At 35.9% G+C, this 26,504-nt stretch overlaps 1 protein-coding gene across 5 annotated transcripts in view; it reads left to right on the top strand.

Moving 5' to 3' along the window:
* The window catches only part of LOC150104886 (uncharacterized), a 695,785-nt gene that overhangs the window by 177,275 nt on the left and 492,006 nt on the right, over positions 1 to 26,504 (top strand). For 4 of the 5 annotated variants that reach the window (XM_090395401.1, XM_090395397.1, XM_090395399.1 and 1 more), the window contains exon 7: positions 23,533 to 23,655. In XM_090395401.1, coding sequence (XP_090251527.1) covers positions 23,533 to 23,655 — 123 coding nt within the window. The remainder of the gene's footprint in view (positions 1 to 23,532; positions 23,656 to 26,504) is intronic. The other variant, XM_090395398.1, reaches the window with a different exon arrangement.

The following is a 26,504-nucleotide window of genomic DNA, read 5'->3' as shown; positions in this document are numbered from 1 at the left end:
TTTTGTCTACTATGTTATTTGGGATGAATCTTAAGCCTCTTTCAACATTACAAATAAAATCCATTTTGTTCATCAATTGGGTGCTAAGCAAAGTTTAGTCCTTTGCTGAGTAGCGAGATTTCATCTTTGTTTAAGGCATGGTTGGATAGGTTAACTACGTTACTGTTACCTGCAGGAAATTGGTGGCTCCTGTTATTACTTGCTTCTGGTTGGTTGTTAACGTTCACTGTGGAGAAATTTGAACATGTCCGTTGGCTTTGTCTATCTTTTAGTCTATGAAATTTGAATGAAATTTTCTTTTTTAATTTGAAGGATATGGTTCACTGTGTTGTCCCTAATCTTTTCGAGGATAATCCAAATATCTGCATTCAAGTAACTTGAAAGTTCAGATTTTACATTTTGTATATCTGATTTTGAGTAACGGCCATTACTCAAAAATAAACGACACATTAAATATAATAACTATGGTCAAGCTGGCCTTTCTGATCATGCCCTGAACACTTTTCATAGAATTGACTAGAAAAACACGAGTTGTTTACATCACACCAAAACATGGTATGAACGCAAATTTAATGTGAGATTCTTATCTACCACCCCAATCTGAACAATAATGATGGTCTAAAAATCCCAACCATATGGAAGGCACATATTCTACCCACGGAACCTTTCTCTCTAAGAGTTAACTATAAACAGAACTATTGATAATTCAGAATCCTAAATCTAAAATAACAATTGTAATGTTAAAAATAGGACATCATTGTTACTGTAAGAAAACTATCCATAAGAAAGAATGTTTTTCTCATGTTATCTTAAATAGAATTTAGCTTTGATGTAATTTCTAAATAAATAATTAATTAATTTTTAATTTTATCTGTATTTTTTTTTTCCACTAGAGGTCATGCCAGTAGAATAACCGGTGATCAAATCATTGTTTCTTTAGTTTTCTTTTGTGAAATGTAACTCAGCTTGTTCTTGTATATTTGTATATACTCCAGATACCTATCCAGATCCCTACTTTAATATGAAGGTCGAAACATCGAGAAATTAAAATAGCTATTTATAACACGGTTGTAAAGTCCATAATTTCTAAAACGAATGCTGATTACCGTGTGACACTAAAAGAAAGGATATCATTTCTTGTGTTTTTTGAGGCTGTTTTACATCTCTATTTATCAATATCTCACACAAAAAGATAAAATTCTGGCCTAATATACCATAAAACACTAATTTTCGAAGGAAAAAAAAAACAATATAACCAGTGGCGTTGTGTGCCCATTTTTGTCGGGACACGACTATGGCTTATGTAACTCATGCTACAAAATTCACACCAATTTCACCGTATGATTTCACTTTTATCAATGTATGAAAGTTTTAAGAGTGCTTAGTGCATTAGCACTCATCTTAATTGGTCCAACACAAGGATAACTTTGAATACTGTGTTTAATTTATCAGTTAATTGTAACCAGATCTGTGTAGAGCAGGGTGGGGGTGGGTGGGAAATGTGTTTGTTTTAAGATATATTAGAAAACAGTACTGAAGGAGAATGCTTTATTTGGTTAGTATATTTGAATTACTCAAAGGTGTAAAATTTTGAAGAAAAGGATGAGGCTTACATCCTTCGACTGCAATCATACAATCCACAAAAGCTCTGAACAGAAAATGAAATACAGTAGATTGTCAGCACTGTTACTCATTGTAAATATGGGCAAAAAAAGTTATAAATTATTTATAGAAAATTATATATTAAAAGCTTGTCTATATCGGTCTCCTAAACACATCACTTCACACTTCATGCATGCAAAACAAATGAAACTCAGAAAAGAAAAACAGCAACTCATGACAAATAACAATGTTCAGTTGGATTGGTTGACTCAATAACCAATCACAGTCATTGATTTCTGGGTGCTGTTATCTCAGCACACACCCTGCCTTGCCTTCTTGGTGGTTTAAAACCACTGGAATGCTAAGAATTTGAGTTGCTGTGCTATCTATACATCTGTTCAAAGATGTACGTATTTTCGACCCACACCTGGGCTATTTAAACGACTGTGATGCAGTGCTTACGCATCGAAAAGTGTCCTCTTCATGAATCATTATTGTGTTTAATTTTAGGAATCACATGAAGCCAGGAAACAATTAGGAGAGTTTTTAACAGGAATAAATGCAACAATAAAATATAGATAATATCGCTATTCTGTGGATGTGCACTGCATGCCTAGCACACCCGGAATAGATGCCTCTGAATATAACAGATAAAATCATCAATTTTACACGAGCTCTAAATATACCGGCCACTTATGATGTAGCCTCAAACCCAAGCCTGGTGGAATTAGTTAATTAAATACTTGAACATTTTATATAATGCAAATGCTTTTGAATACTGTTATTTAAAAAATGCAGTTATCATGCAAAGATAAATCATGGACCGAATTATGTGCCTGAATGCATTATGAAAAGTGAGTCTGGCTTCACAATGAGGGACACCTCCACTCTTGTTTATGTGAATTTTATTTGTCTTTCCTATTAAATTATTATAACTGGTAATTAATTTACGGAATTAACAATGCATATGAAGTATTTAATTAAAGATAACTTTAATGAATCACTTCTATATTTCGGCAATGTCACATTGCCATCTTCAGGAACATAAAGATATGGTATGCGCACTAAGGAACTAACAAAGCAAATGAGGAAGAAAGTAAGAAACTAATTTTGTTCCTCTGAATATAACAGATAAAATCATCAATTTTACACGAGCTCTAAATATACCGGCCACTTATGATGTAGCCTCAAACCCAAGCCTGGTGGAATTAGTTAATTAAATACTTGAACATTTTATATAATGCAAATGCTTTTGAATACTGTTATTTAAAAAAATGCAGTTATCATGCAAAGATAAATCATGGACCATCTACAAACAGATAGAGGGGACAGCCATGGGTTCACCACTTTCCCCACCCTTGGGCAATTTCTTTATGGAGACATTTGAAGAGAAAGCCTTAAACTCCGCCCCACAAAAACCCACTATTTGGCTTCGTTATGTGGATGATGTGTTTGCTATTTGGCCACATGGCTCAGACACACTCCACTCCTTCCTAACACACTTAAACAACCAACATCCCAGAATCCAGTTCACCTTAGAAAAAGAGGAAAACAACACCCTCCCCTTCCTAGACACTTTAATCACCCGCCAGCTTGATGGATCTTTGGTTTTCTCTGTTTACAGAAAACCCACCCACACTGGCAGATACATTCACCAGCAATTCCCCCCCCCCCTCACAACAATATGGGGTGATAAAAACACTATATAACGGGGCAAAATTAATCTGCTCAGATGACAAGGCCCTGACTATGGAACTAAACCACATCCTCAACACTTTCTTAGCCAACGGCTATAACCCCAAAAAAATCCAAAAAATACTAAAACCTGTAAACCACAACCCCCCTCCCCCCCTCTACAATAAAGACTACACCAAGTCTATCACTATCCCCTACATCCAGGGCACCTCTGAAAAAATAACTAATATCCTCAAAAAATATGACCTTACTTCCTGTTACAGACCATATAAAAAGTTGGCATCCCTTATCCGCTCTACCAAATACCAACCACTTCCCCTAGACCTACCTGGTGTATACCAGGTCCCTTGCAGCTGCAAATTGTCCTACTTTGGTCAAACAGGCAGAACAACAAATATCAGGATTTCAGAACACCAAGACTACATCCGGTTTCACCAGTACAGCCGCTCTGGATTGGCAGACCATGCCTTAGATACCCACCATAAAATTCGTTGGAAGAAAACAAAAATAATCCATCGCAGCAAGTTTAAATACGAAAGATTATTCAAAGAATCTTCAGCAGCTCTAAAAAACGTTCCTAACCTCAACAAATTTGGGTGCATGAAACTGCCCCAAATTTGGGAGACTTTCATTATGAGAACTTCAGCCCAACTGCCAAGACTACCAAATTAGCCCGCAAGAGGGCACCATTAGGACTTTAGGAACAAAATTAGTTTCTTACTTTCTTCCTCATTTGCTTTGTTAGTTCCTTAGTGCGCATACCATATCTTTATGTTCCTGAAGATGGCAATGTGACATTGCCGAAATATAGAAGTGATTCATTAAAGTTATCTTTAATTAAATACTTCATATGCGTTGTTAATTCCGTAAATTAATTACCAGTTATGTCTAACCAACGTATAAGTCTTACTACTAGAATCTATTAAATTATTGTTTATGGATAATTTGTATAAATTTGCTCTTCATTATGAACAGCAAATGAAAGAAAGCACAAACTGAGTTGTGATGAGCTCTGTTATTGTGCACATTTTAAACATACATTAAAGAATATTTCTGTATAATTATGGGTAATGTATAATGAGAATTACTTTGTTTTACAAATGTGGGATTTAGGTTTTTTAAACATCACCTATAACCAGGGCTTCAGAAATCCACTCGCCCCAGCCAAGTTATCAAAGACAAGTGGCTAGTGAATTTTCAGTACTAATAAATACATTCAAAATATGTATTTTATTTGCATAATTTACATTTTTTTCCCCTCTTTTTTTTTTTAAAGCATCATCTCACTTGCTGTCGAGTTATTTGATTAGTGGTGGTTGCCAACAATTTCATTAAAGAAATTTTATTTCAAACTAGGAAGTATTATCATATGCAATTATGAAGGAATGAACTCATTAAATTAATTTAGCCCATAACAAAATGGCATATTAGTTATTGCTGATGTTGCTAAAGAAGTGTTAGTTAAGGAAATTGAAGTCTCCAGTAGAGTTATGCTTCTTCTAGATACTTCTACAGATATTTCAAATGAGGATAAATTGTCCATTAAATTAAACACAAAGATGAAAATTAGAAACTGAACGAGCTATTTATTACTGTAATTCCCCTGCAAGCTGCAAAATATGTTGACACATCAGTGAGTAAAATAAACAAATTATTCTTGCCTCAGTAACCCATAATGTGCAGCACACTCCCTTCAAGGCAGGAAACAAAGTTTGCATGTGAAATATCTTCATGAATAGGCTATTGATATGAAGCATTGAATTCAAGTCTCCGTATGAAATTAGCCTAGTCGTGAAGATGCCTTATGGAGAAAATTGTTTGCTTATGAAGAACTTGTAATTTGTTAGTAGGCATTGGAATAGATGGAATGGATAACATGCCAGAAAAAAAAAAAAATAGGCTGGTGGTAAAATTAAAGAGAGATGTTCTAGATCTTGTATCACATATTGTATTGCACTAAATTTGAATCTGGCTGTTTTAAATTCTGTTATAGATGTTCTCTTTGTTGCTGAAATTGAAACAGTAGTAAAAACTTATGTATATTTATCAGAATTCATTAAAAAAGATGGAAATAATTGAGAAAAGTAGCAGGCATGTTACAAACAAAAATCATCAAGTTCAGATATTGGCATTCAGTAAGGTGTGTGTCTAATAGAGTGGAGGTATTGACTGCACTTGTTAACATCTAATTATTTATTAGATTTCATTTTTTCATTTGCATAAAGATTTGGAGGATTTGGGGAAAGAAGAAAGTAAGATTTTGGGTAAATATTTCAGCATATATTTTGATGATATTGAGGGAACCATTCAAGTGGTAATGAGTTCAAAGTTGCAGGGAAGCATTTAAACATACAAGATCTTTATGGAAGAAAAATGAGTAATTGGAACAGGTTTCCATTTCTCTCACAACTGCTTAAAGTTGCAGCCATCATACCAGCAATAACATCATCATGTGAACAAGATTTTAGTCAAATGAGCATAATAAAAGGGAAGTTAAGGTCATTAATGAATGATTTATTGTGATACATATGAATGCCCCCTCTCTACTGGACTTTATTCAAGAAATGACACACTGGAAGTCATATGAAACCCCTATGTTAATGAATAGCTAGTATTAGAGGCATACATTTTAAACCCACATCGAAAGGACGTTTCTCTATAATTATGCATAATGTGTAGTAAGAAGTAAAGAATGCATACTTTTTTTTCAGCACAACATTTAGTTTTTTAAAACATCAATTATAACATAATATATATATATATATATAAATAAAATAGACTGATATCTTGGTGAGTAACATTTTTTTGTGGCTAGTAGATTTTATTATTGTTATTATTAAGAGAGACCTCCAGGGAATCGGACTCATTGAGGGAGGCCACATATATAGACTGAATAACAGTGGACCAAGCACTGATCCTTTTGGTACACCACTGGTTATTATTTTTTTTTTATTAATCTTTGTACTGTTTTTGAGCAGTACTACCCTTACATCACGTCAGACTTGATATAGGCCTAAGCCTTTACAAGTGTTTTACCCTATGCCTATTCTAGTTATCATTGTAGTCATTCTCTGGTGGCAATGACATGCCACTAATGTGCCCTTTAGGGCCCTCAAGGAAAGAACTTTTATATCCTTCTGCGTAAGCCCAAGCTGTTTTAAGTCCTTATGGCTATCTATGCTCCATACAGCATGTAAAGAGATGGTGGCGCTGGTAAACCTCGGAGTTGTCCCATGCTCCTCCCATATCTTAACAACTAGATCTTGGTTATTCTTGTAATAGTTTACCTTATTATTATGGCTATAGGCTAGTGAGCATCCTGTTCCCACTACCTGGGCATCAACTACCCAAACTTCACCATCTCCCAACCTTCGTTCATAAAGCGGTTGTTCAGAATGGAGACCATGGCATCATGCCTCCGCATGCGGACCCCCATGGGTGTGGAAGCAACACTGGTCTATATGAGACAATGTTTCACTGTAGTGGCAGCCAGCCCTGCAGTTTGAGTCATCACTACCCCATCGAACTGTGTGGGCTCGAGTAGGCAGGGCATTGATCCTTGTCCTGATAAGCTCAATATACTCGAGCCCAGGAAGGAGTCTAGTGCCATCCCATACCCAGTCATGCTGAGGAGGCACCAGATATGACTCTTTTAAAGGAGCACCATCTACAGAACAGTGCAACAGAGATGCCCACCTCTTGTGTTCTGCAGATGCTGACTTAATTGAGGTACCTTGATAATGGGACCAGCCTTTGCCTGCCTAAAGTCTTCTTGTATTAATGAGCTATAGAAAGCCTCTCTGCAGATAGGGGAAGAAGATAGTTCTAACTTCGCGATTCTTGACAGCCGGTTCCATCTAAGTGATGGAACCACAAGCCCACCATCCTTCACCCTCGTGTGGAAATATGCAGTAGGGGTGTCAGGCAGCAGTCGGAGCCATGATCTCACGGCTGAACGGATAGCCCTGTCCATTCGGGACAGTACCAAGATATATGTCCTACCAAGCACCAACTTGTGGTAAAAGCGAGGTAGGAGATAGTGGGAAAGGAGAAACAGTCTTTGCTGGGGCTTGAGAGGAGATCCCAGCTTCTAGAATAGAAGGGACAGAAGACCTTCCCTTTGGGTGAACATAATACCGAGGTATCTCTACTCTTCCAGGATGGTCAAAGCATTCAACGCCCTGCCGTGCAGGGAAAACTCTATAGTCTCGACCTTGAGCTTCTTGTCATAACCAGAGGGGACAAGCGCTAAAGAGCAGGACTTCTCTCCATTAATAGAAAGGCCTCGAATAGAGAAGAAGTCAACTGCTCGGTCAAGGAGTTCCTGCAAGCCTATCTTAGTAGAGGCTATGAGAATAAGATCGTCTGCAAAGGCCATAGCATTAAAGGAAGAAGCACCTAGAGTGTAGCCTATATGCTAAGAAGAGAGTGAAGAAACTCATCTATGATGCAGTTAAAGAAAAGGGGAGACAGAGTATCACCCTGGGGAACACCCCGCACTGCGGGAATAGAAGTTACACTGGACCCTGTAGTGATAGTGATGGAGCTACCAAAGTATAGCTCCATAATGGTTCTGGACATCCAGCAGTAGATAGCGCTCGAAGGAGAGCAGGAAGGGAGACACTATCAAAGGCCTTTTGGAGGTCCAGCGACGCCATATATAGAGGCTTAAGGTGGCGTCGGGAATCAGAGAGAAGAGAAGAAAGAAGATATATATTCTCGGCACAGCCATCCAAAGGGACAAAAGCTCTCTGTCTATAATCATGCTGTATATGTTGCTGAAGTTGTTTAACTAAGATTTTTTAATAGCGTCTAAGTATCACAGGGGAGATGGTAATAGGTCTAAAGTCTGATGCACAGCTTGAAGTTTCTTTCTTCGGAATGAAAATAGTTCTTGAAGCACGTAGGTATGGTGGTATTGCTTTACTGGAAAGGAGAATGTCCACTAAGTCTTGAAGAATCTTCAACGGCACCATCCGAAGCCTAGACACAGGAAAGCCATCTGCCTCCGGACTTTCCATCATCAGGAAATTCTGGAGGCAGAGAAATTGGATGGAAGATCTGCTTTAATCTCCCGGATGGAGACAGGCTGGTATATTTGAAGGGCAGGAATGGACCTTGATATCGTAGGTTGGTTATCATAATCAGAGAAGTGTGGAGGTCGAGCAGAAAAGACTCTACTCCAGAATTTAACAAAATCATCATGTAAGTCTGCGAGAGGCGGAGGGGAAGCACCGTCAAGGATGGTTTTGGCACATTGCCTTCTATTTATTCTTTTTATAGAGGGGTCTGCATAGCTGCATAGGCCCTCTTCCTCTGCTTCCTATTTGACAAAGTCATTGTAGAATGAGACGTAGGCTGATGTTGACGAGGCATGAAGTTTTCGGAGAATTCAGCATGGAGGTAGTCATTCAACTGATCTGTGATATCCATTCCCAGAAGGTGAGTCTGGATGAGAGATTTAAGAATTTGATGGTTATATTCCGGAAAAGGAGGATCATCTAGAGATGATGTCAGTCTGAGAATCAAAGCCTCTTCTTCAACAGCAGGATAGTGGCTAGAAGATGGCGAGGCAGAGACAGGAGATACGGAGATATTACCTGTGGCGGATTGGCTGCCAATTCTTGAACTAAGGCTTTGTAACTGGCTTAAATCTTGCAGACTCACATTCCCCGTATACCACTTTTTGATATGTCAGTCAGCCATCCTCTTATCTATAACCCAAACCTATTTTCTCCAATTTATGCAGCAGTCTAACGTGCTGCTGTATTCTGTCAAAAGCCTTAGCAAAATCCAAAAGTATCATGATTTATCCATTCCCCTTGTATAGTTCACTGGTTCACTATAATAATCTACCTTCATGTTCTTTTGTACTCTCTTGTCTGCAGTCTACATGGCACAGTTGGACAACTTGCAGATCTCCAATTTTTCTCTAGTGCCTTATACATGTAGACATCTATGCACACTTTTTGATGGGTCCAAACTGGACAAACACAAAGTCAAAATCATTCTCTTCTCTTCTCGTCAACATTTCCATGACAAAGCCATTCCCATCATTAACACAGTTATATAACATTGTTTCTCTTACACTCACATTTTCACCATTCCTCCCTTTATAATTTATTTTCCCTGACTCAGTAATAGGTCTCATACCAATTATTAGTTTTTCTAGACTGCTGATACCAAACTCATTCAGGTATAGGCCGTCCCTCTTATATAAATCCAATCTTTCCTCAAACTCAAAAAGTTATACTATTACTAACTTCTGATCAACAATTTTTCCCCCAAATTAATCTATTATCTGTCAAGACTCCAACATTATCAGATTTTCTATTTCTGTCTCTTAAGGCACTTTTTACTGTATCAATCCATCTACATCTCGGTCTTCCTCTGGGTCTCTTTCCTGCCAACCTAGCAAAGAACACTTTTTTTTTGCTAATCTTTCCTCTTCTATTCTATTTAAGTGACCCCTATCACCTGAGATTAGCTCTGCTAACACATTACTGAATGCTAATAATCGCAAGTTATTTTCTAATATCCTCATTTTTAATGTGATAATGCCATTGATGCCATCTGCTGATTCCACTAATCTTTCTCAGAACTCTCATATCAGAGTTCTCCTGTCTTTGATCAAGTGTTTTATTTCTAACTCAGCTCTTAGATCCATAAGTTAAAATTGGTTTGAACACTGTCTTGTATGCAGCTAATTCAGTGTTTTGACTATTTTTTTTTTTAATTTTTATTCCACATAAATTTCTTTCGCTGGCTTCCTACCATACCAGCTTTACTAATTTTGTTGTCTATTTCCATATTTAATTTGCCATCTTCATTAAAAATTGTGCCTAAATAGCTGAAATGTTTTACTTGTTCTATAGGTTCACCATTCAGGATTCAGTTGAGGTTTTCAATGTTTCTGCCTATTTTCATTGTCTTTGTCATTTTGTGCTGATTTTCACGCGAAATTTATTACAACTACTGTTATTCAATTCGGTCAGGTAATCTTGTACACTTGTGCTGGATTTATTCAGAAGTATAACATCTGCATAAAGAATCAAGATTAACATAGCCAATTTTAATTTAGTACCACTTTCCTTCATATTGTGATCCATATACAGTTCACTCTTGTACAACGTGGGGGTTATATCTCCCCCCCCCCCAGGATGTTGAAAATCTGTGTATATCTTTTGACTCCCCAAAAACTTAACTAGTAATAGCCTAAATGTTGACCTGAAGCCTTACCAATAACATAAACAGTCGATTAACACATATTTTCTATGTTATGTACTGTATTTTTATAATAAAGTAAGCTAGAAAAATGTTATTAAGAAAATCATAAAGAAGAGAAAATACATTTACTGTACTGTGTTTATCAATACCATAAGTTATGTTGTCTGTTTACAAGATAAACTGTCAGCACCTACATCAGTATTGTCTTACTGTCCGCACGGTTAGTGTAGTGGTTTTGCGCTTTGCAACCATTTGCTTGGGAAAGGAGTGTCCTAGGTTCGATTCCGGTCGGTGACGTGAGGAGCTGAAGGATCTTCCTCAGCGCATAGCCAAGTTAGCCAGTCTTGGACGTGGACAGCAGGATTTTTACCACCAGTTTATCTGGGGACTTTCATCCCTCAAGCAGGCAAACTGGCTCCGTAAACACACACGGATCTACAGTCATAAATACTTAACCCCCCCATGAGGGGGCTCAACTCGCCCCAATACGGACGGGGGAGAAAAAGGAGGAAACTCCATACTAATAAATAAATAAAAATCGTCTTACTAACACTAGACATCAAAAATGAAAAGATAATATGAAAAAGAAATTCATATTTATTTACAGATATAACGATTAACATTACATGGCATTTTAAGCTTATACTCACAACACTTGAGCTCACCACAATAGCAACAGGGGTGGCTCTGGAATTATTACAGTAGTACTACAGTTAATTTTATGCAGTTATGATTTAATAATGCATCTTTATGTTTGTTTACATTTCTCTTGACTGTGAATGGTGTCATGTATAGTCTGTAATTGTTTGTGTGCGAACAATCGCAGACCAAATTTTAACTTTCTATAATAGATTTGTGTATATATTATAGTAATAATTGATTAAGCATGACAAACCTAACTTTTCCTTAATTTTTTTCAATATTTCTTGGCTACATGGTTCGTCTGTGAGTTTTTTCAAATTGTCACAAATCTCCCAAAAAATTTTCCAATATATTACGTTTATGACTATTTTTCCCATTTTTGTTTCGGAGTACCTCTTTTTTATAATGTCATTGGCTTTTTACTCAATTTTTAGGTCATTACTGATGTTTTAAAGACATATGAAGAATATATAGGAAGAATAATTCGGACATACCTTTTAGGATGTTGCTGGTTGTCTTCTTATTCAGCGGCATCTAGCCTATGGCGATATACAGTTATCTGCTGCTAAAGTATGACTGAAAGGAGGGGGGGGGGTTGGAAATGTGGGGATAGAGAGATGTGGGAGAATTATCGGTGAGACAAGAGGGGTTTTCTAAGGGTGGGCAGAGAATTCTTTGAGAGGGAGGTGAAAGATAGAAATTTTTGTGGAAGGAGAAGGATATGATGGGATAAGATCACGGGTGGGAGTAACAGGGTGTGAGCCATTTCAACAGTGTCTTTGGAGCTCATGGGGGAAGTGGAGGCTATGCCATACCAGCTTGGTGTTTTTGTCTTTGGTGTATGTATGATTTTCTATTGATCGGAGTTGTAACCTAATTTTTATGTTTTGGAGCTTCCAACTCTCGGAGATTATGTAGGGCAGTGGACTTTTATTGAGTTCTTGTCACATTTCATGGCTTTAATTTCTGATATTCCAAGTATTATTTTTGTTTTCCCTGTATGTCTATTATTGTGGCTTTGTCGATTTGTGGGACATACAGGAAAATGAAACAATGCTCGGAAACGATAGTCATAAAATGTGACAAAAACTCAATAAACACCCCCCCCCCCCCACACACACACAGATACACCAATTCATGAGTTGGAAGCTCCGAAACATAAAAATTAGGTGACAACTCCAACCACTAGAAAACAACACAGATACACTGGAGACAAAAACACCAAGCCGGCATAACATAGCCTCCACTTCCCTTAAAAAACCAGGTTTAAAATTCACACACCTCTTGCCTCACTAGTAATTCTCCTCACATCACTTTCCCCCACATTTCAATCCCCCTCCTTCCTTTCAGTCACACTTTAACAGCAGATAAATGTATATTGCCATATGCTGGATGCCACTGAATAAGAAGACAACCAGCAACATCCTACAAAGGTATGTCTGAATTATTCTTCCTATATATTCTTCATATATCTTTCTTTAAAACATCAGTAATTCTCTAAAAATTGAGTAAAATGCCAATGACATTATAAAAAAAGGGGCACTCCTAAACAAAAATAGGCTAAATAGCCATAAAATAAATTTTTACTAAGAGGAGTAACATGGAAATTTTTCCAGAAATAATACCTATTTTCCAATATATTTATTGAAAAAATCAGTGTATACTGGAACCGTGCAGTTCAAACCTGTATTGTTCAAAGGTCAACTGTAGATAATGAATAATAACTGTAGAGATAATGTACACGCTTGTCACACACCTGATTTAACATCAAACCATTTTCCTGTACCTGCTACAATTCTAACTGCTGACTAAGTATTGCTCAGTGTCCCATTTACACTATATAACTGGCATTTTCAAGAGCTTTTCTCTTGGCACCTTGTCATATGCCTTTTCCAGATCAACAGAACTTTTCCAGTTCTGTTTATCTGGAAAATATTGGAACCATCACCATTCTTATTTATAACTTTAACTGCTTTTTCTGGTGTTAATACTCTTTCAAATGGACTATTTTTTTCAGTCTCATAATGGTAGTCTTTAACTCAACTTTCGATGATGAAAGCAAGAAGATTTCATTCAACCTAGCTGCATGCTCATTACAGCTGCTATCATTTTGAGGTCACTGTGCGTGTTCCATCTGTAATTCATCCTACGTATTTAAGAAGCAAATCCATATTCTTCTGGGATGTTTACATAAAGATCGCACACTGGTGTCCAAAACCTAAGGATGAACATTCAAAAGAATCAAAGAATGTGGCAATTTGTATAACTGATAATTTTGTGTAGAAAGGGTACACGTTCAAATTTTCAAATTGCATGCAAAGAGGACGTATGGTAACACTCACCAAGATAAAAGGCAAAAGGCTGTGCTAAGTGAATTGTGTATGAAAGAAGCTCTTTTTATGAAGGAATAAAGTTGCAAACTTGGATGTGTTGTAATGTCTCAAAGGCATCTTCTAGATGATTTCATGCAGGGAAGAATTATTGGAAAGCTTGAAGGCCACAGAATTATTGATATTGATAAGGAGTTTTGAATCTCACAAAGCATTATATCCAGGTTCTGGGCAGTATTTCGAATCGATGAAATTTGTTCCAGACGTTTGCTAAGAGGTTGCCCTCGCTCTGCCAAAGAGCATTAAGATATATTTTTGGTCATATCAGCAAAATGTAATCGATGCTCCATGGCGGGTCAGCTTCATTCAAGCACAGATATCTCGACAAACTGTGGCAACACGTCTGCAACAAATAAACCTATGTCCAGAAGGCCTGTAGAGTATGTCCCTTTATCCACAGCTCATTGTAGAGTACATTTTCAGTGGTGTTGTATCCATAAAAATTGGACAAGACACCAATGGGCTAATGTACTCTAGTAATTCTAGATGACGCTTGATTTGGTATTAAAGTGGTGCTGCTTACCATCACGAGAATGTTCTTGAAAGGGATAGATGTGGCAGTGCTGTGGTCATTGTATTGGGAGGCATTATGCTTAATGGACTCATAGTACACATTTTGGGATGCAATACATACATAGTTTATTCACAATGTGAAAAGGGAAAAGAGATTTATATTAAAAATTAAATATTGTAAATTATGGTCTTCCAAGTCTCTCTATCTTGAGCTAATTGGTAGATGTCAGATGGAGTTTTGCAGTTCAGCCTACTGATGATTTCACATATGTATTGCCAAAATTGTTTGCATGGTCTTCCTCTACTGCGTTTGCCATCTTCTGGTTTGTACAGGATGAGGAATTCCAAAAAGGGCAAGACTTCAGGATGTCTGAGTTGATGCCCAAGCCATCTGAGTTGTAGTTTTTTGACTATACTGACAAGTATAGTCAAAAAACTACAAAGTATAGTCAAAAAATCTTGCTTAGCCAGATTTAGCACAGCAGAGTGAGTGACGCGGTTCATCCAGGTGTATCCAAGGATCAGTCTGAGACATATAGTTCCAAAGGAATTAGTTAGATCTGTAGTTTTTTTTGGTGCTAAGGTCTACTGGTTGTATGGTATAGTCTTAATTTTGTCTTTAATGATACTAATGATGATTTCCAGATTGGACGGAGTTTGTTATGGAAGACTAGAGCCAGCTGTTTAATCTTTCTGTTACTCTTTCTAAGGGCTAATAGGGACTTATTGCTGTTTGAAATTCCCCTCCAGAAAACAGCCTTATGCTCTGAAGGAGGAATCAGCCAGTTGGCCTCAAGAACTCCTGAATCACTTGGTGCTAAGAATGGTACAACATTATGAGAGCTACATTGCAGTTTAGGGTGGACATTCTATACTGAATTTCCACCCTGAACTAACAAAGGAGGATAACTTTGTTATCCCCATTTGTACCCTTTCCACAGTTAATTTATCCCCTTCAAATCCTGGGTACCAAATCTGAGAACAATAGTCTAAGTGTGGTCTGATCAGGGTCTTACACAACGGAAATAACGCTTTCATCTCTACAGGTCCGCATCCTTCTCATTATTGCAGCAATACTCTGTATTACCTTCACCACCTTTGCAATATGTCCCCTGAATTTCAGGTTTCTATCAATCAACCCTAGATATCTTTTCTCCCCCTACTTCCTTTAGTATAGCTCCTTCGATGGAGTATGCAGTGTTCCATCGATGTGTCCCAAACTTCAAACTTTACATTTTGCTGCATTAAATCGACATCCCCCATTCATTTTCCCATCTGTCTGGTTTATTCAAATCCTCTTGTAGGGCAACCACATCTGCACTATTACTAATAACCCTTCCCAACTTCACATCATCCACAAACAACTGAATATCCCCTTGCAATCCACTGACAATGTTATTGATATAAAAGTTAAACAATATAGGTCTCAGTACTGAGCCTTGTGGGACCCCCACTTGTAACCCTCTGCCTCCTTGAAACTGCTCCATCATACACAACTCTCTGATACCTATCAGACAGCCAATCCTGAATGCATTTGACCAACCTCACATCTAAACCCATGTGCTGCAACTTAAATATCAGCTTATCATGTTGCACTCTGCCAAATGCTTTCGCTAAATCCAAGAAAATGGCAGTATATGTCTTTCTCTCATCTACTGTTCTTGTAACTTTATTATAAAAGGCTAGCATATTACTAAAACAAGAGTGCTCCTTCACAAATCCATGTTGACTCTCACAGATAACATTACCCTCATCTGCCCAATGCTGTATACGGTCCCTCACTAATTTCTCCAAGATCTTACCTTCCTTCCATTCCATGGGCACCCTTCCCATAGCCAGATTTTATTGAAAAGCCAGGTCAAAGGAGCTATCAGTTCTTTAGCACATTCTCTCAAAACGCGTGGTGAAATACTATCCAATCCCGCAGCTTTACTGACATCCAGAGTACTCAGTATTTCGAACACACTCTCCTCCTGCACCTCTAAACCTCGAACCTGCCCTATCCCTCTAGTATTAAAATTTACTCCTCCAGGATGAAATCCTCCAATAAAGTTTTTATTGAACAATTCCACTATGTCCTCTGCATCATTCACTCTATTCCCATTTTTATCCCACAATGCCATTTTTCCACAATCATTTCTCCTCCTACTGGCCACATAGCTAAAAAAATTCCTTAGGATTTTCTTTGGATCTTAGGGCCTATCTTTTCTCATATTCCAGTTTCGCCTTTCTTACCATACTAGTCACTCTCCTGGTGTGTGTATTATATTCTTCATGCATCTGCTCTTCACCTGTCTCCTTATATCTCTTCCATAGCCTCATTTTCACATGCAGTTCCTGTTTAATATTGTTTGTCATCAATTTTATACCAAATTGTGTCCTTGTCTTCACTAGTGGAATACAGCTTACTATTGCTGCTAACAGATATTCTTTCACACTTTCCCAAGCACTAATGATATCCTGGTCCTCCAATTCCTCCCTCCATGAAACTTCCCCAAGTTGATGTCTAAGACTATTATAATCACCTGCCTTATAATTCCACATACGTTCCTGTCTCTTTGATACTCCTGCATGTCTATTCATCTTATAAGTCAAAACAACATGATCACTCTCTCCAACTGGTGGGAGAGATGTCATCTCAGTTATTATCAACTCTTCTGATGCTATGACCAAATCCAAAACTCTTGAACCTCTTGTTCCCTCTATTACAGTGGTGTTCAACCTTTTTTACTATGCAAGCTACTTTTCTATAATAAGTTATTCGGCGATCTACTCTCTTATATAGATCACATTCCTCCAATCTGATATATCATTACGCACAAATAAACAATTAAAAAAAATATACAACTAAAAACTTTATTTGTGTATTTAAAAATTTATTTATAATAAATTTTTAAATACACAAATAATTATTTGTGTATTTAAAACTTTTAATTATTTTAATACAACAAAAAAAAAAAAAAAAAAATATATATATATATATATATATATATATTGGAATAAAATATTTATTTCTCTATTTTGGAAAACCAAAGTTAGAAAAAACAACAGATTGATTACAAACTCATAAGTTACAGGAAATGCTGGTTGATTAAAAAAAAAAAATAAAAAAATAAAAAGTTAATGTGAAATTTGGCATTGTTTGGACCTCGCAATATTTTCATAGTCAAGTTGATATGAAGAAGTGGCCAATCGCAGACAATCATCCAAATGATCATTTGTAATTTGGTTTCTTAATTGATTTTTTATGACGGTCATATTTGAAAAAGCAGATTCTGACAAGTATGTTGATCCGAAACACGACAGAATTTTTCGCAGAATATCAGTTAATATTGGGAATTTTTCATGTGCATACTTCCAAATGACTTCATTATTTATTGGTTTTAAATGTAAACTATTCTGAATGTTTATTATCTCAAGTTCTACCTCAGCTTGTTTTATATCAAACAGCCCACTAATTTTATTTGAAATTTCTGTGATGTTCAAGTTTTCTTGAAATGGATTATTGAAAAAAGATGCAATCATTTCAGTTTTATTAAAATCTTTAAATCTTGAATTTATTTCTTCCTCAACTAATTCTATTTCACGAATAAATTCTTTCAAATCATAGCAAAGCATTGATTTTGTTCAAAATATTTTAATAAATATGGGAGATGTCTAAATTCGTGGTCATTTATATTTTTCTTTAATAAAAGTAAGTATTGTTGGAAAGTTTTTATTGAACTTAACATGTCAATTAAATTTTTATCTCTACCTTGTAACTCTAAATTTAAATTGCTTAATTTCGTACAGAAATCTACTAAAAATGATAAGTGTAACAACCATCTTTTATCAATCAATTGTGGATAAATATCTCCTTCTTCATCCAGAAAAATTTTTATATCGTTAATTAATACAAGAAACCTTTCTAAAAATTGACTTCTGCTGAGCCAGCGAACATTATTGTACAACAGAAGTTCCCCATCATCATCTGCCTGTAATTTAAATAACCACCGTTGCAGGGCTTTTCCTCGAACAGAATTTACAATTTTAAATGTAATATCCAAAACATCTTTTGTACTTAATCTTTTACTACACAGTACTTGTTGGTGAATAATACAGTGGTATGTTAAAAAATCTGGATATTTGTCATCGTTTTTACATAATGAAATGAAGCCTGATTTATTACCTATCATTGCAGGAGCACCATCAGTAGTAATAGACACAAGTTTAAAAAGCGGAAGTTTGTGTTGTTTCACAAATTCATCAAATGCCGAAAAAATGTCTTCTCCCCTAGTCCTTCCCAATAATGGTATAAATTTCAAAAGTTCTTCTTTACTTGAATAATCTTGAAATACCATGTGAATACATACCATTAACTGAGCAATATCAGTGAAGTCGTTTGATTCATCAAATTGTAATGAAAATGCAACACTGGTGAATGTCTGACATTAACCTGGCCTGGAAACTTTTCTCCGGCAATTTGAAACCTTGTCTGGCCTAGAAAAAGTCTCTCTCTAGCAACGTCTCGAACCGAGAAGCTCCTTTCTGGAAGTGGGAAACTCATCTCTCAAGCAACATGGATCCTGGTAGTCTCTTTGACGGTGACTCTGGATCGGGCGGCCTCCTCTCTGACAGCAATTCTGGAACCGGGACCCCCTTCTGCTTGCTTCAGTCCCTTTTTATTAAGCCTCCTCTGAGACCTCGCATGAAGTTTGGCAACCCCCAAAGAATTAGTATGAGTCTTTCATCTTAAGTTTCAAGTTCCGCACGCCTTTGGTTCTCATCTGCTTTCTTTTGATTGTTAGTTGCCGGCCATCAGAAAGTTGTTTGAACTCTTTCTGACTGACTTCGGAGATGTTTACACTTAGAGCCTGCAAGCCTTTTTCATACATACAAGTTTCAATAACAATCTTTCTTAGCAAGTCTCGGCATTATCAGCTTGTTTACAAACGTCCCGAGACAAGTAATTTTTAATCTCCTAGAAGACCTCTTCCCTCCGGACATCTTGAATCTAAAGCAATAGCTATCTCAAAACAGAAGAAACATACATTAATTCATAAGACATAAAAAGACATAAAAAACAACTAGATCATTCAAAAGTAGTCATTAACCTCTTTTCGAGAGTCCTAACAAAAAAGGAGAATAATCTTTTACTTAAGGGTTTTAACTTCACCTTAACCCCACGTTTCCTTCCAAAAATTGATATCATAGCACAAATAGAAAAAAGGAATTAGAAATCTACCGGACAACATGGCAGATCTTATCCGCATAGAAAGTACAGCTTTACTATTAAAAAGCAGATTACCTCGTAGGAACCTACCTTACAATGAATACATTTGCCTTAAAAAGTTAAAGGATGACAAAAATATTGTTATATTAAAAGCAGATAAAGGCAACGCAACTGTCGTTTAAAATGCTACAGAATATGTTAACAAAATGAAAAGTCTCCTGGAAGATATCAACACCTACAAACCCCCTAGACAGAGACCCGACTTGGCCTACACACAAAAAAACAAATGATCTAATAAAAAAAGTTCCTCTCTGGACGGAATAACTTAAAAAATACTTACAATCAAAACATCCTTTGATACCAAGAATATATGGTGTTCCAAAGATCCATAAGACAGATTTACCTTTAAGACCAATAGTAGATGGAAGAGATTCACCGACTTCCAACTTGGCGAAATACCTCACCAACATGATCTCACAACATATAGGAAAAACATCTTCCTTCATAAAAACTAGTAAACATTTCATAGAAAAAGTGAAAGATATACATATTGGTCCAACAGACATCTTAGCAAGTCTCGACATTATCAGCTTGTTTACAAACGTCCCGAGACAAGAAATTTTGAATCTCCTAGAAGAACTCTTCCCTCCGGACAACTTGAATCTTTTTAAACATTGTATAAACAATACTTTTTTCACCTATAAAGATAGAATCTGGGAACAAAAAGAAGGACTGGCCATGGGTTCATCATTATCACCGGTATTAGCAAACCTATTTATGGAAAATTTTGAAAACAATGCTCTTAAGAATTACCATAAAAAACCAAAAATATGGCTACGCTATGTGGAAGATATTTTCATCATATTCAGTGGAACAACAGATGAACTTATCAATTTCAAAGATATCTCAATTTGCACAACACCATAAAATTCACTTTAGAACAAGAAAAAAATAAAAAACTTCCTTTTCTGGATATTCTATTAGAAGTTAATGAAGAAAGTAAACTCTTCTTCTCAGTATATAGGAAGCCGACAAACACTGGAAGATTTCTAAATGCAACCTCACACCACCATCCTTCACGAAAAATAAGCTTAATTAAAACTCTTCGAGACAGAGCATACAATATCTCCAGCACACAAGAAAGATGTAATGAAGAACTAAAATACTTAACACAGATCCTCCAACAGAATGAATATAAAACAAAAACCATCAAGAGAATCCTCAAAATGCCTCCAGCTAACAACACAATAAAACAGGATTACAAAAACGCAATCTCGCTTCCTTATATCAAAAATGTTACAGATAAGCTAGCCAAATTAATGAACAAACACAACATAAAAGTAGCTTTCCTTCCTATGGAAAAAATCTCAAGATTCCTACATCCACCAAAACCACCTCATCATCCTCTTAAAAAACCAGGAGTCTACAAAATCCATTGCTCTTGCGGGATTTGCTACGTAGGACAGACAGGAAGATCTGGAGAAATACGCATGGCTGAACACCAAAAAGACATACAATACAAAAGAGAACAAAAAACAGGTCTTGCTTTCCATACCACTTCCACTGGACACGATGTACTCTGGCAAAAAACCACAATGTCATACGTAGAAAACAACAGTTATATAAGAAAATTTAAAGAAGCTGCTAATATGCTAAAAAACCCAACCCGATGCAATAAAAATCAAGGTTTAATTCTCCATCAAGTGTGGTCAGCTCTAATAAAAAATCTACCTCAATCTGAGCTCGGACTGTATGAATGAGAACAAGAACACGTGACATCGTCCAGTATTGTTCAACGTCAATAACGTTATATATCTACATTCTGTTATTTGAGTTTTATGAATAGCCAGATGGTTATGAATTGTATTTATTAATTCTCTTGTGTAAACTTTAAGTTATACTATTTATCCCCTGAAGATGTAAATCCTACGATTTACGAAACTTGTCGGGAACTATTATTTCAGTGTTTTATATAACTGAATAAAAAAATGTGGTGTAATCGCCGAAATATATCTTTTGAAACAATTAGCCACAGAAGTCTACACCTGCAATCTTTCTAATGCCGACATGTTCAGCTTCGTCGACAAAAACATTACCCTTGTTTTTAACACTCTAACATATTCTTATTAAAGCAGTATATACAGTTAGCTTCAAAAGAGTTATTAACAAAAACATCTAATATAAACTATACCGAGACAAAGTTTATTTTTTTACAATATTCACATGGGACTTAACCTAAGTAAAAAATCGATGTAATGTGCTTTAGAATATTTAATATTTAGGCTACAATCGAGTTTTTACACTTTGCTTATAATCGTATTCACTCAGCTCGCTGTTTGACTTCCACTGATCCAAATTAATTCATTTACCTGGACTTTTAAGAAAATTACTGATTTGACAATTTTAATGAAAAATAAATAAACAATAGCAATACACTTAAAGGGAATTAAAAATAATACAAAATAATGATAAATAAAATATTATGTTTTCAGTTTTAATTAAATTTGTAAGTAAGGAGGAATACACAAGAGATCGACCAAAAATCGCTCCGCGATCAACGGGTTGAACACCCCTGCTCTATTACATGTTGCCTAAGACATTTGTCCCTCAAGAATTCTAGAAATTCCATTCCGTTATTGCTACATGCTTCTTCCTCTCCCCAATTTATACTGCTGTAGTTAAAATCATAACAATCATTCTTCTTGCACTTGCCAAGCTCAACTGTCTAAACATCTCCTGGTCTCCACTCTCTGTGCTCCTTGGTTTGTAGCAACACCCCACTAAATATCCTGTCTTGCCCTCCCTACCTCATACCACATGCTTTCAAAATCATTAGTGTCACTGACTTCCAAAGCCTCCACTCTTAGAGGACATAAGCCGTCACTTATCATAAGCAGTACTCCACCACCATGCTTTCCCTTCCTATCCTGCCTTCCTATTCCTGTTATTATATCCTCCTCTGTCAACCATGTCTCAGTGATTCCAATAATCTTTGGCCAGGCTGATGCTATCAGTGCCACCAATTCCTCCCCTTTATTCCAGATACTCCTGGCATTAGTACAAAGCATAAAAATGCTACTATTTCTGCAGTCTCTCGCATACAATTCCTTTTCCTCAAACCCCCTCCAAGCATCCACATATTCCAGTCCTCTCTTTTAACACATTCTAGCTATTATGTTATTCAATATTACTACTCTCTCAGCTCATCACTATCATACCTAGGCAACACGCATACTATCTTTCCTCTCTGCGTCTTCTTTCGTACAACCTCAAGCAAGAATCTCATATTTCTCGCTGCCCAATTTACATTACCTCTCAAGTCATTTGTTCCTACCATCACAATCATCTCATCCACCCTTTCAGTACATATTTATTTCCAGTACATAGACACAGTGTTCATTGGTATCATGATTTCTCCCCAGTGGTTCCATTAATCTTTTAACATTCTTTTAAAATTCAAGATCACCATTCAGAAAAAAAAAAAATCTTAACTACTGATGTGCAAAGTGATCGCTGCTTAGGTTATCAGATGTTTGCATGATGCTTAAAATCTAGACTCACTTTACAAGAATATTGATGCTTCACTTTCAGGTTTATTCGTAGATTGTCTTCATCTACATGATGCCACAGGTGGCTTAGCAGTATATTCTCACTGATTACAGGTCTCACTGCTGATTGTGGGTTTCATCATTTTATTATATGCTTTTTTTTTTAAACAAAAGCTACTTTTGTTTAAGGAGCACAGACATTGAAATCACTTGCAATGCCAGAATGCTCCATGTATATAATTGGCATAGCTAGTGATATTGATGAATGTGTTTCCTTTTAGCCATCTGTTTAAATACCCTGCATATATGCTGAAACGTATATAAGGAGCCTAAGATCTGATTCTATACTACTACTTTACAAACAGAATATAGCTCGTGCTTTCTTAGTCAGAAGCTTTTCTCTCTCTCTCACACACAGAGAGAGAGAGAGAGAGAAAATGATTATGTTCATTTATTTCATTTATGTCATATTGCAACTGCAGCTTCATATAGTAATCATAATCGTTCTCTCTTCAGTGCAGAATGTGTTGCATATTTTGCATCAAGGCCAATTTCAGAGTTGAACATAGCATTATAGATACTTATAAAATTGTTTGCATTAATTTCATTTTAGATATTTGAAATTGAGATTAATAAAATGTAATTGAAATATTTTGTGTTAGCATTTGACTGCATATGAGAATCTTTTTTTTTTTTTTTTAAGACACCCTGTGAAGAAGTTACTCCTGCTTCTGAGAGTATTTCAGAAGGCCCTTTGAATTCATTGTCTGCTCCAGGAAGTCTTACATTATCACATGACTCTGGAAGAGAAACAAATGGGGTACAAGTAGGGATACTGCATAAATTCTTAATATGTTTTTGTTAACATCTGTTTTAATGAACTATAGTTAGTAATTTTAAAAAAAGTTTTTTAATATCGTTGGACACTTGACAGTATTTTGGAATGCTCACTAGATTTTGTTATGATCACACAGAGTAAACATCTCATGTGACCTGTCATAATTTGAGCTTCAATTTTCTAAACTAGATTCTCTGTTATGACAGAGGTACAGTGATTGTTGATAATCTGTTGTTTCTGGCTGTTAAAATATTTAATTGTGAATATGTCACTCTTTTGTAATATCTGTTTTTATTTATTTTTTAATTTGCACAAGACAATTCTTATTAATCACAATTATAAAACAAACAAACAAACAAAATATATACAGTAGTCCCTCCCCCTTATCTGCAGGGGAATATGTTCCAAGACACTCCGCGTATACCTGAAACTGCGGATAGTTCGTATATATATAGTATATACGAACTCTATATACTATATATATAGAGTTCGTATATATATATGTTTTGTTTTTTTTTCATATACATACATTCCTATGATAGTTTAATTTATAAATTATGCACAGTAAGAGATTAACAACAATAACTAATAATAAAATAGAACAATTATAACAACATACTGTCATAAAAATTATCTGAATGTGAATGGAATCTCAGCAACCTCAGCCTATGTATATGTTTCGAGACCTTTCATCTTTTTCACTTAAAAGGAAGCACTTTACGGCTTCTCTTTGGCATATCCGAATTGCCAGCATCACTACTCTTGTGCTTTGGGGCAATTAATAAAATAAGGGTTACTTATATGAACACAAGCATTGAGATACTGCGACAGTTGATCTGATAACCGAGAACCACTCAGAACAGCGCACAATTTAAAACTTATGGATAAGAGCCATACGGCTTCATTTCGGCTATATAAAATTACATAGGCAAAGTGAATATTAGATCCAACATTATTTCAAGCTGAATCTTTAAACCACAGACTTGGTTTCAATCTCATTGTAGGTATAGATGTTATGAATGTTCTTAGTCAGTAGATGAATTTCATTACTTGGTGCAGGATTATACTTATTTAAAGCCAGAAATTGCTTGAGAAAGTTGCATAGTTGGTCTCTAGAGCTGGATTATCTGATGCTGAGTCTGCTCAATGTACTAAACTACACCCAGGAACATTTGTAAATCTATGATACTAATGTATCATAGATGTATGTATATATATATAAATCACTAGTTGCATGACATGAAGTCACTTCATCACTAGTTGCTTGATGAAGGTTTAGGGAAGCTGAATGAACACTAAAATAAAAAAGGGATGGGTGAAGCATATACAACAGGTAACAACAGTAATGTAAGTTATACTTTGCTTTTGTAGCTTCTATATCACAAAAGTAAAATGGAAATTTTAACTCCGTTTTAAATAATAGTGGAAAAAAAAGAAAATCATCAAATTCCTGATATATACCCTCAAGGGGTATACAGGATATGATAGTACTACATGAAAAATTTACATCATTACTAAAACTTCCTATCTACAGTTTTCCTCCAAATCAGTCTGTTACTTGTCAAGACTCCAACATTATCAGATCTTATATTTCTATCTTCTAAAGTACTTTTTACTGTATCAATCCACCTATATCTTGGTCTTCCTCTGGGTCTTTTTCCTGACAACCTGGCAGAGAACACTGTTTTGCTAATCTTTCCTCTCCCATTCTGCTTAAGTGACCATACTACCTGAGATTAGCTCTACTAATACATTCCTGGATGCTGACAATATAAAGTTCTTTCCTAATATCGTCGTTTTTAATATGATATTGCCATTCATGCCCTTAATCTGTCTCAGGACTCTCATATCTGCGGTCTCGAGTCTTTGGTCAAGTGTTTTACTTCTAACCCAGCTCTCAGATCGCAAGTTAAAATTGGTTTAAACACTGTCTTTAAACACTTGTATACAGCTAATTTAGTTTTGGATAATTTCTTTCTTATTCCATATAAATTTATTCAGTTGACTTCCTACCATACCAGCTTTGTTGATTCTGTTGTCTATTTCTATATTTAACTTACCATCTTCACTTAAAATCATGCCTAAGTAGCTGAAATGTTGTACTTGTTCCACAGGTTCTCCATTCACAATGCAGTTTATATTTTCAGTGTTTCTGCCTATTTTCATTGTCTTTGTCTTTTTAGTGCTGACCTTCATACCATATCTATTACAACAGTTATTCAGTTTAGTCAGGGAATCTTGCAGACTTGTAGCAAATATATTTAGAAGTATAACATTATCCGCATTAAGCAAAGAGTTGATATTAACACCTCCAATTTTGATATCAGAAAAAGAAGAAAATAGTTATTAAAAATAAATGCAAAAAGTCAAAAAATCCGAAGAGCATTTCCTAACATTTGTAATGTGTACCACATAAAAATTCATATTTTTATGCAGCACAAAACAAAAAAGCCATAAAGGAAGTTGCAGAAAAAAGATAGACTATGTGGACTGGTTATTATTAACACCATGTTCCAACATAATAATGTGCACAAATTCACTTGGAGAGAAGAGACAAGAAATAAGAAAAGGCTCATTGACTATGTTATTGTTGATAGTGATGTTTTCTCCCTTGCGCAGGACACCAGAGTGTACAGAGGATTTGAAGTTGGAAGTGATCACTATTTAGTCTTGAGCAGGATAAAATTGAATTTCAATTTTATCCTGCTAAATAAATCCGCTACGAGTCTGCAAGATTCCTTGACTAAATTGAATAACTGTTGTAATAGATATGGTATGAAGGTCAGCAATAAAAAGACAAAGACAATGAAAATAGGCAGAATCTTTGAAAATGTCAA

The sequence above is a fragment of the Typopeltis vanoorti genome, chromosome 7 (genome assembly GCF_054136105.1).
Source record: "Typopeltis vanoorti isolate ZY-2024b chromosome 7, IOZ_Tvanoo_1.0, whole genome shotgun sequence".
In the NCBI taxonomy this organism is placed as follows: Eukaryota; Metazoa; Arthropoda; class Arachnida; order Uropygi; family Thelyphonidae; genus Typopeltis; species Typopeltis vanoorti.
Note: the sequence above shows the minus strand (reverse complement) of the source record. Positions and strands in the feature narration are given on the sequence as shown.